General features: G+C 41.7%; 1 protein-coding gene across 5 annotated transcripts in view; it reads right to left on the reverse strand.

Moving 5' to 3' along the window:
• Nucleotides 1-16,045, reverse strand: part of BEGAIN (brain enriched guanylate kinase associated) — a 118,025-nt gene that overhangs the window by 65,834 nt on the left and 36,146 nt on the right. For 2 of the 5 annotated variants that reach the window (XM_075503585.1, XM_075503590.1), the window contains exon 2: nucleotides 9,563-9,652. The exons of 2 other annotated variants lie outside the window; for them this stretch is intronic. In XM_075503585.1, the coding sequence (XP_075359700.1) occupies nucleotides 9,563-9,652 (90 nt within the window). Of the gene's footprint in view, nucleotides 1-7,315; nucleotides 7,452-9,562; nucleotides 9,653-16,045 lie in introns of those variants that run through there. One more of the 5 variants, XM_075503586.1, reaches the window with a different exon arrangement.

Raw genomic sequence — 16,045 nt, forward strand, 5'->3', positions numbered from 1 at the left:
TGCATTCCTGGTGTCACCTCTCCCTCTCCAATAGACCTCTGTCCACAAAGGGTGGTGAGTGGTCAAAATGGGTATTTTTTTTTCTACATGGTGGCATTAGTGCTACTCTGCACAGCTTCAGCCCCAGGGGAGAGTGCGCAGGTCGATGAGTAGAACGGCGATGAACAACGTGTGCCTATCTCAGCTGGCAGCTGTCGGTCAGGATTCATCTATAGTGCTGGCTGGAGAAGCTCCAGGTGAACATATTTCCACTGGAGCATTTCAGGCAAAGCTAAGATGCCATGTGGCGACAGCTCTATTCTGAGGAAGGTATGCTCCAAAACAAGCAGGTTTTCATTGTACCTGTCTGATCTTCTGCCAGCTCATCTGCCTGGCAGATGGCCTGATGACAGAGGAGTGCTGGTGTGCAAAGTTGGAGCTGTTCAGCTGCCTGGAGGCCGGAGGATTTCTAGAGCTTATTACCCTCAGACAGCCCACAAAGAGGGTGCTGCCTGAGCTGTTACTCCCTGAGAGTCAATATCTATGGGGCTGCCCCATCGGTGGAGCGTCCTGGCAACCCCACGTCTCCACCTGGCTCGTCAAACTGCTTCGGAAGCACTTTCGCATCTGCCTGCCACCCCAGGGCTTTGCTTTGTAGATGGTTCTGCAATGCTGTTTAAAATTGGAGCAAACCCATTTTTTGAACTATTGAAATTCTCCCTGAAAAGACTGATTACATTCCTTCACACAGCTCTAGGAGTGAGTAAAACAAAATATGATTAATGGTGTTAGGAGGGAAATTAGCAGTGAAAGGAATGCAAAACAAGGGCAAGATAGATGCCATGTCAAATATACTGAAAAAACATATTGAAGGTTCTCATTTCTATGTAGTGAAACGGAAGTTTTAATGCAGCTGTGAAATCCTAAGTCAAATCAATTGTATTTTGTGGGTAAACATCCTGCCTGGGAGAAGGAATGTGTAAGTAGGGACTAACCTGGTCTGGGATTTGGGGCTCTGAGTCTTGTACTTGGCTTTGCCAAATATGCCTGGTGTTATACAGGTCGAGTGAGTTGAGGCAAGACTGACCTGACCAGAAGCAAATGTCAGTACTGCTGGTCAGCTGTGGCTCCCGCTCTTAGTCGGTCATGACAGCAGGCACTGTCAGGATGAGATTAATCTGACCTATTTTAGAAGCCTACTTTTAGATGAGGTGATGCAAATCTGGAAGTACCCGTTTCTGTTAATTACAAAGGGAATCTAGTCAAGTAGCTCAGACGTAGACAACCGCATCTCATCAGATAACTCCCCCTCTTCCTGACTCAGTACTATGTGTACGAGATGAGGTAATAGTATTCCCTTTCTTGTTTGCTTAGATTGCATGGAGGCCCACAAAAAAAAGAACCACTAAATGCTTTTAAAGTGTTTATCAGATCTGTTTCATGTCTGCAATGTGTCCCATTCTAAAAAAATGGTTTCATAGGATCAGGAATTTGGGAGCACTGACGGAAATTTGAAAAACATATTCTAGAACAGAATTTGAAAAAGCATCTTTTCTTCTTCCACCCTTCCCTGGGTTTTCATCCAGGGAAAAGTCAAAAACAGTCAGGCCTGCACAGGTGCTTGCTGTGAAGGAGTCTAAAGAGCAGGAGAGGGTCTCTGGGAAGGGCCAAGGGACGGTCTGTGAGCTCAGCCATGCCGTGCCGACTTCGACCGCTGATGACAGAGAGCCAGGAGCCAGGACGTGGTGGGCAGCCAGAGAGCCTGGCGCCAGGTTTGTGCACTTGCTGTTCTGGAAGCGCTTTCCCAACAGCGTGAGGCTGCTGTGGACCTCTGCAAAGAGATGGCCTGTTTGGCTCAAGGAGAGAAAACAGCCACATCCCTGGTTTTGTTTCTGACCTTTGAATGGCGTCTATCACCACAGAGAGGAGGGCAGTCAGCCAGGCAGGAGGCAAGGCCCTGGGGAACCCCTTCCTGACACGTAGCTCACACCCCAGGGAGCAGCAAGCTGGGGTCAGAGAGCTGTGGGGATGTTCGCAGCTAGCAGAGATGCCAACAGGTCCTCAGTGCCACTGCGTTGCTACTCAGTGGAGCTGGACTGCATTGCCAACCTAATCTTGGGGCTACCAGGGAATTTTGGCTTCGGCAGCTCCTGCTGATCCACGGCTGGTGGTCTGGATTACCCAGGACCTTTTATTCCAGCAGAGCTCTGCTGCTGGGCACGGGGCACAGCTCTGGCCTGGGTCACGCTAGATCTGCATGCTGCCCAGGGTGGACATGCTGCAAGCAAGGCACCCAAACCTTGGCCTAGGAGGAATAGCTTTGAGATAGTTGTTGTGTCATTGAATCTGACCCCCCAACACTGTTTTTTAGATTCGTAGTTGTTGGGAAATGAAGTCCAAGCATTTTACAAGTGTTTTCTAGATTAATGAAAGATCTTTAATGAAGCAGTAATTGGATTTCTATGTTAATCAAGTTTTGATTATGTGTTACATGCTCAGGGTCACTGTTTCAAAAGGGTAATGCCAAAACTATCTCCCTTGTCTGCAGTTTGTGTGGCTAACCTTGCGCTTGCTCCATCTGATTAGGAGGGGGATGGGATCAAATTCCAAAGTCTAGATCCAGATTCTGAGAACCCAGCTACAGACTCAAAATTAGTTTTATTGGGGAAATAGATTACGTTGCTGCAGCTCGGACCCAGAGCCCGATCCACAAATGCCAATGCTCTTGTGCTCTTTATTCAGCAGCTTCGTTTGTACCCAAACAAATGCCTCGGCAAATGTGTATCCAAGGTCTACAACAGGCATTTTCCTATATATTCAGGCTCACACACACTTTGTTCAGCTCACCTATTTTTTTGCAAATTTTCACCGGGATCTGTCAGGTTTTTTTTTCACTACAGCACATCCACCAAATTTCTGCATTACTTTCAAAGAAGTTTGTTAAATATTTGAAACTTCGGAGTATGAACAGTTTGCTTGTGAAATTGCATGCAGATCTTTCCTTCCTGTAGAGAGATATATATATACATATATACACACATATATAGATAGATAGCTTTTGAAGGGGTTTTTTTTTGCAAGTATTAAACCATTTGAATTTTCTTTCCAGTACTCATTTTCAAAATAAACAACCTGAAGCTGGGTTTGCATTGTGAGAGGGAAGGCCTATACATATGTTTCAGAACAAATGTGTGGGTGATCCAAATCTGGAGCTCAGATAGTTTCCAGATGACTGATGGACACATAAAACAAGTAACAGAGTCCTTTTCTTAGGTTCCAGGCATTCTGGCAGAATTTAAACCAGAGAAGAGGGATGCTTTATCAGAAACATTAAAGAGAATCATGTGGAAGGGAGGTGGGGAAAAAAAGGAGATGTTTAACAGTTGAAGTCCTAAGTGCTGTGGGACAGATCCTTAGCATTAGAGCCTATTTACAGCACCTGGAGAGCTGATACAGCTACCTTAAAACAGAAGTATCACTGGATTTTGGAAGGTAGCTTTTCTTCACCTAGGATGTGAGTGTCTGACTGTTCCATAATTTGCACAATTAAAAATTCAGACCAGGCAAGAGATATTATATGGTACATGTGTCTAAACTGTGCTGGGCTTACTCGTAAGAAGTAGAAAAGAGATCTCTCTTAAAAATAAAACTGAATTATGCTTTGGTTGTATTGACCTGACGGTCTTTCATTGCAGAAGGGGGTGACTTCTATAACAAGTATCCAAAGCCCACAGACACACCTATCCAACAAGAGCATTCAATATTAACCATAATATGAGGCAATTAAGATATGAAAGTTCAGTTACATGTTGACATGCAAAAGACCCTTAGAGGACTTGCTGTCAGCACTGATTTGTCTTAAGTGAATGCCATCATTGTCAGTGGAACATGGTAAGATTTTTGAAATATGCTCATAATAAAGACATACAAATTGTCCTTTATTTAAAGGTACTATCCATAACCTAAGGCTCTGAATGGATTGAATAGAAATACCATTAACAAAATCACAGCTTTCAGAAATAGACACTAAAGGTGTTTTGATTATTTTAAATGAAGTTTCTTCAGCAGGCAATTGTGATTCCCCCAGTGTGCTAAAAACTGTAAAGAGCAAATGAAAATGAACAGTGAGAATCCAGACCTGCATCTCGGGAGCACGTTATTGTGCAGAGCACTAAGAAATCAAGGGTGCAGAGCAGCTCATGGAGAGGGAAGAACGTGGACTTACAAACCGGGACGTGCACCGTCCACCACGAGCAGCTGCTCTGGCTACCCCAGCGCTGTGCTTGGTACAGGGCTGCACGGAGACCAAGCCAGCTCTCTGAGGACTGATTTAATACTTCTGCTAACTTGATTGGGATCTGGAGTCTTCAAAATACATTTGTGTTTCCTATGAACGAGATGACCACTTTTGCTTACGAGACACTTTTGAGGTTAAATACCTGAGTATAGTCAGGCTGGCTGTATGTGAGAAATGAACGCAGTGCACAGTGAAAAAGCAGGAGCCTTGTGCCCAAATTCAAAGGGCAGGGTGAACACAGAACGAAACAGTGGAAGCAGCAGATGCTACTGTCTCTGCCTTCTTACAAGCTGTGTCCTAGTGCCTCTGTTAGGCTCTCCCTAAAGTCTGTGGGGACTGACTGATTTCAGCTCCGGCAGGTAGACTCTTAGAGTCTGGCTTAAATGCAAACCATTAGGGTGAGTAAGTGATCCTACAGAATTTTGAATAAAGACTGTCCCTGTTCAATTTGTTTCTCTGTGTTGCTAGAAAATGAAGGGATGAACAGGTGGAAAATAAGGTTGCAAGAGAAGAAAAAAAGCATGCAATTCGAGGAGGAATACATGTTTTCTGACTCATTCTCTAGAGGTACGAAGAATATTTTTGTTTTCTTATGATAATGGAGGACTCTGTTCATGTTCATGCCCTACTCCAAATTGTCTGCATTGTCCAAATGTTGCCTAGTGCTCTGGACCACATCTGAAATGAGTCAGCTGGTGAAGCTGGGAAAGAAGTTATGGTGAAGTTATGGTGAAGAAGCTGGTGAAGAGTTAAATTCTGGCACGGCAAACTTCAGCCATCATTTGTCCAAGGGAGCAGAGACATAAATACCCTGACCATTCCTAGGGATGAAGGGATCTTCGCTCTGCTTGCTGCCCAGACTCTGCTCTTGACATGACTCTGGAAGAAGGTTCATCTCTGCAAGAGCCACCATTTTCTGGCTTTCCAGAGGCCAATATGTTTGCATAAAATATTTGGCTAGAAGAAATGGTGAGTTACAGTGTAAAGTTGCAGGGTAGGAAGGGATAAGAAAAGCAGCAGAAAAGGCTGACTGCAACAAATACTTCTTGCTGCAACAAATGCTATTGGGGGGGCTGCCTCACACAGAAAGTGATTTGAAGTTGTTGAACAGACGTTGCCTGCTTTTTAATGTCTGGCGGAGTCCTAGCAGTCTGAACTGCATCTCACTAGGGAATCTGGACTACTAAGCAGTGATGAGAAAGAAGAAAAAAAAAAAAGAGTGAGGTATTGAGAAATTGAGGTAGCAAAATTAGAGGTAGACTTCAATTTATGATTTGGAAGCCAAAGAGAGCTCTCCAGGCAATTGAGCAAGCTGCCTTCAGTTGCAGCATCTCTCCTTACAGCTTAGAGTGGCCAGCTTCTAGATTGCTTTGGTTTGTAGTCACGGATAAGCACTCCCTCTGGAAATTACTGAAAGCAGCCTGCCACATCAGCTCACAAGTTTATAAAGTTATATTTTAATTGTGTTATTAAACCTTTCTCACTTTTACTTTTGTCTGTTTACCTTCCTGATTCATCTGGATCAAGCTGTGCTGGAACAGGAATGTGGTTCCTCCTGAATTGTGCTGTTTATTTGTAATAGGACATGTAATGAGAATGAGTGAAACCCACTGCCCAGAAGCAAGCTGAAATTTATCTTACTCTTTCTGTTAAAGGACTGAGGTTGGAGATGTGGTAGGGGAGTACTATAAAAATGTGCTTTAGTAGTAGGGAAAGAATTTTGTTCCTGTTTCATTTGGTATAAAGCATCCAGACATAGTTTGATGGACAGACATTATTATCTCTGTTCTCACCTTAGCTATTTCCTTCCTTTCCCAATCCTTTTCTGTTTCCTCTGATTTGAAATTCATCTTTGTCTGGCTCAAAGGACTCATTTTGGTGGGCTGGCTTAGCACTTCCCATCAGAAAGGTTATGCTAAGCAGCTGAAAAAATTAAATATACTCTTTTGGCTCCAGGACCAGTCAGACAGAATTACTACTGGGACTAGAACTGCAGATGCCACTGTTTTTTTCCTTTATAAACAGTGTATATTACTTTCTTTGAGTAAATTACTGAATTTTCTTTTTAATTATATCTGATCACAGTTGCATTCTGATCCTCTTTTGTAACAGAAGTCCTACAAGACAGAAGCTCCTGTTGTATCTCTAACTTGAACCCATAGGTGCTTGCCTTTAAAAAAATGCCAATGCTTGCCAGATATTATTACTAAAGAGTATAGGAGATAATGCTGCTGTTGCCCAGACTGAGACACAGCACTGACCCCTCAGACACTTTCAGTAGCCATCGGTGCAGCCAGTTCTACTGCAGTCTCTGTTCTTTATCATTTAGTTCCCCCATCACACACAGCTGTATGACATTGCTAAAGTGAAATGCCACAGAGGTGAGCTCTAGGGACTTTTTGGAAGGTTTTCTGGCAGTAGAATAGATCACTGGTTTGTTAACCCAAGCAAAAAAATTAAATAAAATAAATTAATAAATTGATTTAATAAATTGATTAAATAATACTCCTTAGCCTGGACACACCCAAATTCTCAGCGGTGCACATGTAATTCAGATTCTGAGGGAAACTATTACCACACACAGACTCATGTATAAGGTATTGAACAGGAACAATGAGAGGTACCGGCTGTTATCTGAATGAACTTATTTTGCCTGAATATTTCAAGATATTTTTAGTTTTCCTACAATAACAAATGATCCTCAGTTCTTTGATCAACTCGATATTACAGCAAAAGAAGAGAAGGAAAAAAAGAGAAAGGCATTGCCATCTGTCATCTTTGGCTAATTATTTCGAGCCCTACCTTGTTTTATACACTGCAGCACACTATTTTAGGACTTGTTAACTGAGAAGTCTTCTACTCTGCAAGAGTATAAATAAGTTCACCTCTAGCAAGTTCCCCACCGCTCAGCATGGTGTGCCGTCATTTCATGCAACCTTCCTCCCAACCTAATGTCATGATTTATTAGTTCAGTCAAGTCTGTTTTATCCTGCTCCCTCAGCTGAACTGGCTTTTCAGTGTAAGACTCTGTTTTGTCACCTTTTTTGTGGGTGTATAGGGAAGGAGAGGGAACAGGACTGCATTCCTCCAAACTCCTGTTAGCAGACCAGCACCTTCGCATTAGCTCTTCTGTAGTTTTGGGAGTAAGCCAGTAAATGAAGGAGCTCTCTGCAAGTGTGGAGGGACCAAATCAGGCAGCAGGTATTAATCTGAAAAGGTGCTTGCACTATTTATGTGAAAAGCAATACACAACACACTTCCTCAGAGGAGACCCAGGAGCCCTCTGCTTCCGCTTACCCTGCAGACGTAGCACCCCAAAGAACCAAGCAGAGCGAGGAAGCAGCTTCATTACTACAGACTTTCCCCAAATTCCTCTTGTGCCCTGAGATGTGGATTACCTAAACAAAGGCCACATTTTTTTTTTTTATCTTATAACTGAACTACTTTAACATTCTGGGTGAATTGAGACTTGGTTTTTTTTAACTCTCTTGCTGAAATTTTTGTTGCTTTCTCATTAGTTTTTTAAAAGTTAAGGTGCATCAGGCTGGATAAAATAGAATCTATCCTCATTTTGTAAGTGCTGACAGTTGTCATACTCACTATCTTTCATTTTCACAACAAATTTTTTTTTTTTAGTTCCTTCAGCAAGCTGATGTGTTTCAATATAATTGGAAAGCAAGTTTCCAGATAAATTTTTAAAGTCTAGATATGTTGAAACAGTGTGATTAAGATTTGAGTTAATCAACAGGAAAGAAACAAGCAAGCTTTCAGGAAATACTAAAATGTCTCTCTGTGAGCTTTTTAAAAAGCAGGGAGGGAAATTAAAATTATCTTTCAATGCCTGTTTACTTTTTTAAATATGAAATTGCTAAATAGCCTGAGCTAAAATCCTGGATTTGTGCATTTTAAGCTTTGGTACACTTGGAGATAAACTGTGGTATTGTCCTCCGTAAGAGTAAGCTTATTTTCTTTTGAAAGTAAGAACTACAAGTGGACAGTGATGGTAGGAAAAGAGATTTTTTTTTTTAGAGATCCCTGCAGAAAAGCTACTAAATGTCACCCCAAGACTCTGAACTTCCCCACAGGCATCCATTTAAAAACACCACATAAGATCAAACTCAGTGATTACACTGTGGCTGTGTGAATTTGTTCCGATTTTAAAAGACTTCCAAATATTCAATCAAATCGGAAACAGTGTCAAACATTTTGAAAAACAGTTTTATATGCCCTGATTATATTTCGCTTCACTGATCATGTCCTGGTTTTAACACGGACAAGCAGCAGAGCAAAGCTATTTTTGCATCAAACTCATCTAAACCCAGGTAAGAGTAGAGTGCATGTGCAGAGCCCCAGGGGACTGAAAAACAGGAATTCAAACCGCTTTTCCAAGATTGTTTTTTTTTTCACTCCACAGAGTGTAGACCATGCCAAAAAATACCGAAAGAATCTCACTTATGTCTTTCCTACACTAGCAGCACTCTTAAGATGAAAATTCACACACATTATTCAAAGAAAATCAAAAGACTGCAAGAAGGCAATCTAAAACTTAGCCCATCTTTATTTTTTTATCTAATTAATTTCTTACTTTGAAATATATTTCAGGAGTTCATATGTCATTGAAAACTATAGGATCAGTGAATGACATTTCTTCTACATACTTGCCACTTGAAATAAAGTCAAGCAACAAAGAACAAAGAGTATATTCAGGAGAAAAGTAGAAGAGAATCTAAGCAAAATATGGAAAAATGAGTCATTACTTAAACTTATACTATGTGCTGCATAGGAATATAAACTAGAATCAGTCGTAACTCCTCCATCCTTTCAACATCTCCGTACCTATAACATTGAAAAAATCCTTACTTCAGGATACTGAAGATTAATGTAAACCTGATAAAGGAGAGAGAATATATACATACCAGCAATTAAGAAAGGTGGGTGAACTGCCCAGATAACTGTGGCATCAACAATGAAATGCAATGCATCGGTATTATAAGAACTACTCCGTCAGAAAAAAAATATTAACTGGTAGTAGGCAGCTGTGGATTTTGCAGCTTCTTAAACAACTTTCAGTTTTTATACACGTTAATAACAATTATTACAGGCGTGGCTGAAGCAAGCATCTAGAGTACTATAATAAACAGATCTGCTGTTATTCCCCTGGTTCAGAAACCGTAGCGCAACTGAACGATGAGAGACTCAGACTGACGTGAAGAAATGAAACATTTTTACAGACATCGGAAAATTAGAAAGAAAGCATAACTTCACAAAACATCACTTATTAGTTACCTGTCCCAGAGAGTAGGTGAAGATTTTGCGAGCCTGCCCTGGAGAATTCTAGGTTGCCATAGGCAGGTTGGCACCCAGGAATTTCGTACCCTGCAGCATGAATAGAGGATAAACCATGGCTAGGTATGGCTCATAAGACATACGAGTGATAACCTAGCTAGATTTGCTGCATATTAGTATGCTATGGCATAATTTGGTACTAATTATTATTCAGGATATCTTACTTTAAAGCAGTATTAAAACTACAAAGCAAGGTGATGTTACAGCATACACATTTAGTGATTTTCTTGTATGACTATTGTAGGTCAGAATAAGCATTTATAATTGACCTTATGATGGCTGTAAATGGGTGCTAGTCCATCTATTTTACTGGAGAAGCATTTGGTCTTAAGATGGGTGAATCAAGCCCTTATATTTTTGCATTGTAAAAACATCAGATTAAACAAATTTATGCTTCATTGAAAGAGGGTCAGCAAAATTCCTTCTGAGCACCGTAGTAAGAACATGTTTAACAGTGTTAATTAAATCTGGGCTGAGGTTCAAGTTCCACATACCAGGTTCCATGCACATCTACCAGCAGCAGAACAATAGCTGCAAAAGATTTGCTGGAAATGAAAAGCACAAAGAGAAGCAATCTGAACTAGCAATGTAAGCTATGAATAACACAGCAAAAGCAGATCCAGAGCCCAGGAGAAGGCCAATGAGGCAGGCAAATTAGCAATGAGAACTGTTGCCCAACATTAGCATCAAGCAATGCCGGTAAGATTCAAAACACTCTGTTCAGTCCTTAGTCAAGCAAATTCTCACTCAAGTCAAAGGTGGTTTTTCCTGAGTAAAATCTGAGTAAGGACTACAGTATTTGGCCAAGCAGAATACCTCATACAGTAATGCTGCATTCCTTTGCAATATCAGAAATGCACCATAACATGCCTTGAAGGATAAACTTAATAAAAGATCAGTTTTTCCTCACTCAAGCATAGTCATAGTTATTAACCAGAATTTTTGCACAAGCTTTCCCTGTGGTCAGTGATCCCTACACACGCAGAAATTCCTACCTTCCAGTATTCACCATCAATTACCAGTGGGTACTGCAAAGTAGGGACCTTCTGGACCTTGAACACATCTTTACATACAGGACACATTTCAGGAGCAATAACTGTGCTACAGAGAGCAGCAGAGAATCTCACTGTTCTGAGAAAAGAGAACTCTGCTGAGCCTCTTGCCGCTGCTGTAAGTCCACCTGGGATCGGCTTCATGTCAAGAGCTACCGGCAACAAGATGGTGCTCTTTAAGACACTCTGAGGAAAAGCACTAAGTGAATTCCAGCACGTTACTCTAGTTGTACCACTGAGTTGTTCATTGAGTAAGGAAGGAACATTTAAGTATCTTTTAACTTCTTCCATACCAGGCTTGGATTAAGTATATGAAGACACCCAGGGATGACAGAAAAAATGAGATGGCCTGATGTTTAGGTGTTGTCATCTCATGAATTTACAGCAATATTAGCTTTAAAATCAAAGTGGAGGTGAGAATAAATCTCTGCCATCTGTAATACCTCAGTATTGTCGGTTCTTCAGTGAACTGTCAGTATTACCTTGGATTATGTATCTCTCACAGCTTTTCTGATGTTCTCAGACTGCAAATCTCATAATCAATAGGTGTGTACTTATTTAATACATACCAGTTCTGCGGTACTTCACTATGTATTTTCATTCTCAACTATGGGTGTCAGAAGAACAGTCCATTGTAGGAATACAGATTTGAAAATGGGCTCTATCTGGCTCTCCGTTTTGTATCTGAATATTTTTAGGTACAAAATTGTAAACTGCTCCTAAAAATCAGGTCTTTGAAATCTTAATTTTGAAAAAAAATCAGTGGATTCAGCCACAGGTTTTTCCAGAACCAGTGGAGATTTTTCAAACCAGTGCATTTTGCGTATTTCTCTGCATTTCCCTGAGAACCCTCCATAGTAGTTTTCTGATGAAATAACAAAATTTGCAAACTCTGAGATGGATGAAATGAAAACACTGGGCTTTTCAAGCCCACAAAATTAATTAAATTGGGGGTCTTGGAGCAAAGAAGCCATTTGAGCAGGGAAAAATCTCTGCTGTCTTCAGATCCATTACCAGCTCTCTTCCATGTAGTCTTAATCTAACCTATCTCATACCTTTTACAGATATATAGCAAATAGCTTTGCTATTGATAATCTTGACAAAATATTTTAAGGCTATGAGGTTGTAAGATGTTTTGAGAGAGAGGGGAGGGGTGTGAATTCCACTTTAGCTGTTTGCTCAGTGTTTTTCCTGACATCTTTTCGGTAGTAAGTCCCGTGTAATTGCTCCATAAATGAGCTAATGCAGAGAAAAGCTCTCTGCTCTAAATGTGGTGGGTCTTTCAAAAGCTCCCCAATGGGATTTAATAACATCCTGTCTCAGATAATCAGTGTCAGTTGTAGTCAGTCTAATCACATTCTCATGTGCAAGGTTGAAAAATAATTAGTAACTGTAAGATTTCTTTATTTGCCTGATATACAAACACAAAAATTAATTTGTCAGCTTCTGCAATTTACATGCGATATTGTTTTATCATTGGCAAATGAGAAATCAGCAAAACATACATACATTTTTGTCTAAAGCAACAGTAAATTTTAAAGGAAACAAAATGGAAAAAGCTTCCAGTTTTGTAACTGTGTAGTTTCCTTTCTGAAACAACAGTTGTAACAAACTTGTAAGTATTGAAAATAATAAACAAGCCTATTTAAAAAGAATATTGTATAGTCACAATACACAAATAATAGTTTACTACAGGAAAAATATCAGTCCCAAAAACCTGATTATAAAGTATTTCAGATTATCAATTTTTAAAATGTCTTTTTATTATGCCGTAGCATGATAAAGTAACTCATTTTCCTCTTCTTTCTACAGAGCTTTCCTTATCCCTTACTGATGTGATTGAGACCGACTCCAGTGTCAAGTGAGGTTCGGATTTGGGCATACTGTTGTAATAGTCTGTTTCCTTGTCTTGTCCTAGAACATGCAGTATGTTACTTCAAATATTGTCTCTGGCTCATCTGACTATAATCACAGAGGATACTTACAGACCTGTAGCCAATTTGAAAAAAAAAAAAAAAAAAGTGGATTTCTCAGTGAAACATGAGCAACACTTTATTTCACTGTCTAGAGAAATTCATCAGTTTTGGTGGCAGGTGGTGATTGATCCACTGTGCCTTGAGTAGACTTATACAGACTGCTTTGTCTATTTAATAAATACTGTTATGAGAAAAGTAAACGCAATGCCCCTTCTGCCCCCCTGTCCATATTTCATAAGTGAGTAAAATTTATAGCATCTGATACGTATAAAGATCCCTGGTTTGCTTACTACTCCTCAAAACCACTGCTCTTTTTATAGTAGGTATATTGAGTTTGTGTGGCAAGGTTTTGGTAGTGGGGGGGCTACAGGGATGGCTTCTGTGAGAAGCTGCTAGAAGCTTCCCCTATGTCCGATAGAACCAATGCCAGTTGGCTCCAAGATGGAGCCGCCGCTGGCCAAGGCCGAGCCCGTCAGTGGCGGTGGTAGTGCCTCTGGGATAACATAGTTAAGAAGGGGGAAAAAACCTGCACAACTGCAGCTGGAGAGAGGAGTGAAAATACGTGAGAGAAACAACTCTGCAGACACCAAGGTCAGTGAAGAAGGAGGGGGAGGAGGTGCTCCAGGCGCCGGAGCAGAGATTCCTCTGCGGCCTGTGGTGAAGACCATGGTGAGGCAGGCTGTCCCCCTGCAGACCATGGAGGTTCATGGTGGAGCAGATATCCACATGCAGCCCGTGGAGGACCCTACGCCAGAGCAGATGGATGCCTGAAGGAGGCTGTGACCCCACAGGAAGCCCACGCTGGAGCAGGCTCCTGGCAGGACCCGTGGACCCGTGGAGAGAGGAGCCCATCCGGAGCAGGTTTGCTGGCAGGACTTGTGACCCTGTGGGAGACCCACGCGGGAGCAGTCTGGTCCTGAATGACTGCACCCCATGGAAGGCACCCACGCTGGAGCAGTTCGTGAAGAACTGCAGCCCGTGGAAGGACTCATGTTGGAGAAGTTCATGGAGGACTGTCTCCCATGGGAGGGACCCCACCCTGGAGCAGGGGAAGAGTGTGAGGGGTCCTCCGCCCGAGGAGGAAGGAGCAGCAGAGACAACGTGTGATGAACTGACCACAACCCCCATTCCCCATCCCCCTGTGCTGATCGGGGGGAGGAGGTGGAGAATTCCGGAGTAAAGTTGAGCCCGGGACGAGGAGAGGGGTAGGGGGAAGGTGTTTTAAGATTTGATTTTATTTCTTATTATCCTACCCTGATTTGATTAATAATAAATTGAACTAATATCCCCAAGTTAAGTCTGTTTTGCCTGTGACGGTAATTGGTGAATGATCTCTCCCTGCCCTTATCTCGATCCATGAGCCTTTCATTATATTTTCTCTCCCCTGTCCAGCTGAGGAGGGGAGTGACAGAGCGGCTTTGGTGGGCACCTGGCGTCCAACCAGGGTCAACCCACCACGGTAGGATACACATGGCTATTTTACAAATGCCAATGCAAATGTGAATAATTTTTCTGAAATAATGTGTTTCTCAGAAGTTGGAGAATTTCATGGTTGCTCCACTTGTGAGGGGAGGACTTGGTGAATAGACTTTAGCAGTCTCTAAGCAAAAGCCACCCCAAATCTTGCATCTGTTAAAGGGAGAAGGATTTTCTGTAGAGCAGGAAAGAATGTGTCCTGGTCTAATTTTAGCTTAAACTCAGTGCTCTTTAAGACCTGAAGGGGATTTGAAAGTCACCTTTAAACTGGGTTATGCTATTATGATTTCTGTACTTGCCCAATTTAGCCCTATTTTACCCCAGTATGAAGAAGTTAAGCATAAGAACCGTTCTTTTTGCTTCTATTAACACCATGCAGCTATTTTAAGGACATGCTTTTATAAACACTAATAACCCCAGATGAAACATTGACAGAGCAAGCTGGAAGAACCTCAGGGACACCTTGGAACATACGGTCACGACTCTACCTCCACATCCTGTCCTCACTGAAGAGGCACGTGGCAGTGATGCTGATTTAGCATCACAGACTTGCAAGATGCTGTCAGCTGTGCTTGTTACCTCCTTTCTTACTAGTCATGCCAGTGTAGGTAACTGGCTGTCATCTCCACGGAACAAAGGCTGGAGCTAATAAAAATGTCAAACAATCCATTTTCTGTGAGGAGGTAGCAGTTCTATTCCTGGAGTTACCCAGAACTGTCTATGACCACAGCATTAAATAATGTAAAACTGCCTCAAGGACTGCAACAGTATATCTTAATGAATATTTTAAATATAATTCCCTAATTGAAAAACAGGGTCCTATGGAACCGTGCATCCCCCCAGTTGGGGTAATCTGCAGGGACTGGACCAGTACCTCCAACTACAGATGCTAATGGAGTACCTGGGAATATAAGGAGGCTGGAAATGTCCATCGAGCAGAAAAGGGAGGAAGATGAGGACACTTGTTATCGGAGAAGTGAATACCTATTTTCTGACAGTATAGGAATACAAAGATGTTGCTCTGCCAGCTCAGTTGAACACATTTTAGGAGAGGGTGTTTCACTGGCAAAAGGCCTGCTGGCTTGGGCACTTCTCAGTATCTTTCTGACCAGGCACAAAAATCCACCCTTTTTCCTCATCCCATTTCTTGTCTTTTTTTGCCCTGCTCTTCTAACAAGCTCCTGGCATGGCTTTTCTTCATCTCCTGCTTTGTGCATCTGTGCAATCCCCCTCTAATATGTTTCTGATATGTCCACTGGCTCCTCTCGGTGCTTCAGCTGCTGCAATGCTGTAGGTGAAAGACCACTTCCACGTCCCCTCTAGGAAAGCCAGACACTACAGCAAGCTTCATCTGCCAGGAAGAGTTAGGGAAGAAGTCTTGTTCAGTCTTGAAACTCGGGGATCAAGAACACTTAACTGAGATTGAACCTATGTGAGATTTAGTTGCCAAACTAATATGTCTCTGTTAAACAGCTATGATCTTTGTTTTCAGATGCTTTTGAAGTGTGCAACTTTGAATGTCTATAAAAATATTATAGCACAAATTCTTGACACTCTGGAAGGCTCCTTGAAGTATTTTAGGTCCCAGCTCCAAAGCAGGCAGGTTGAGTGCTTCTTAATGAAAAAAATCATTGGCTTTTTGCTATGGGTAAACCCACATTTTTTTCCTTAGTTATATTTTCAGAAATGTCTAAGACATTTTAACATAAAAATATGGCATGCAACGTTCTAATTGATATAGTTAAAATTTTGCAAAGTGTTAAGCAATCTCTCAGTGGAAAATCTGGGGTGACCTCAGCAACCAGTAATGCTACTGGGTCATCATGTCTACCTTACCTAGCTATTTATCTATCTATATTTATCAAACCATGTGGGCAGCCTTTTGTGGAGTAAATGTGTATGCATATGCACACACATAG

This window comes from Mycteria americana, chromosome 5, assembly GCF_035582795.1.
Source record: "Mycteria americana isolate JAX WOST 10 ecotype Jacksonville Zoo and Gardens chromosome 5, USCA_MyAme_1.0, whole genome shotgun sequence".
NCBI classification, from domain to species: domain Eukaryota; kingdom Metazoa; phylum Chordata; class Aves; order Ciconiiformes; family Ciconiidae; genus Mycteria; species Mycteria americana.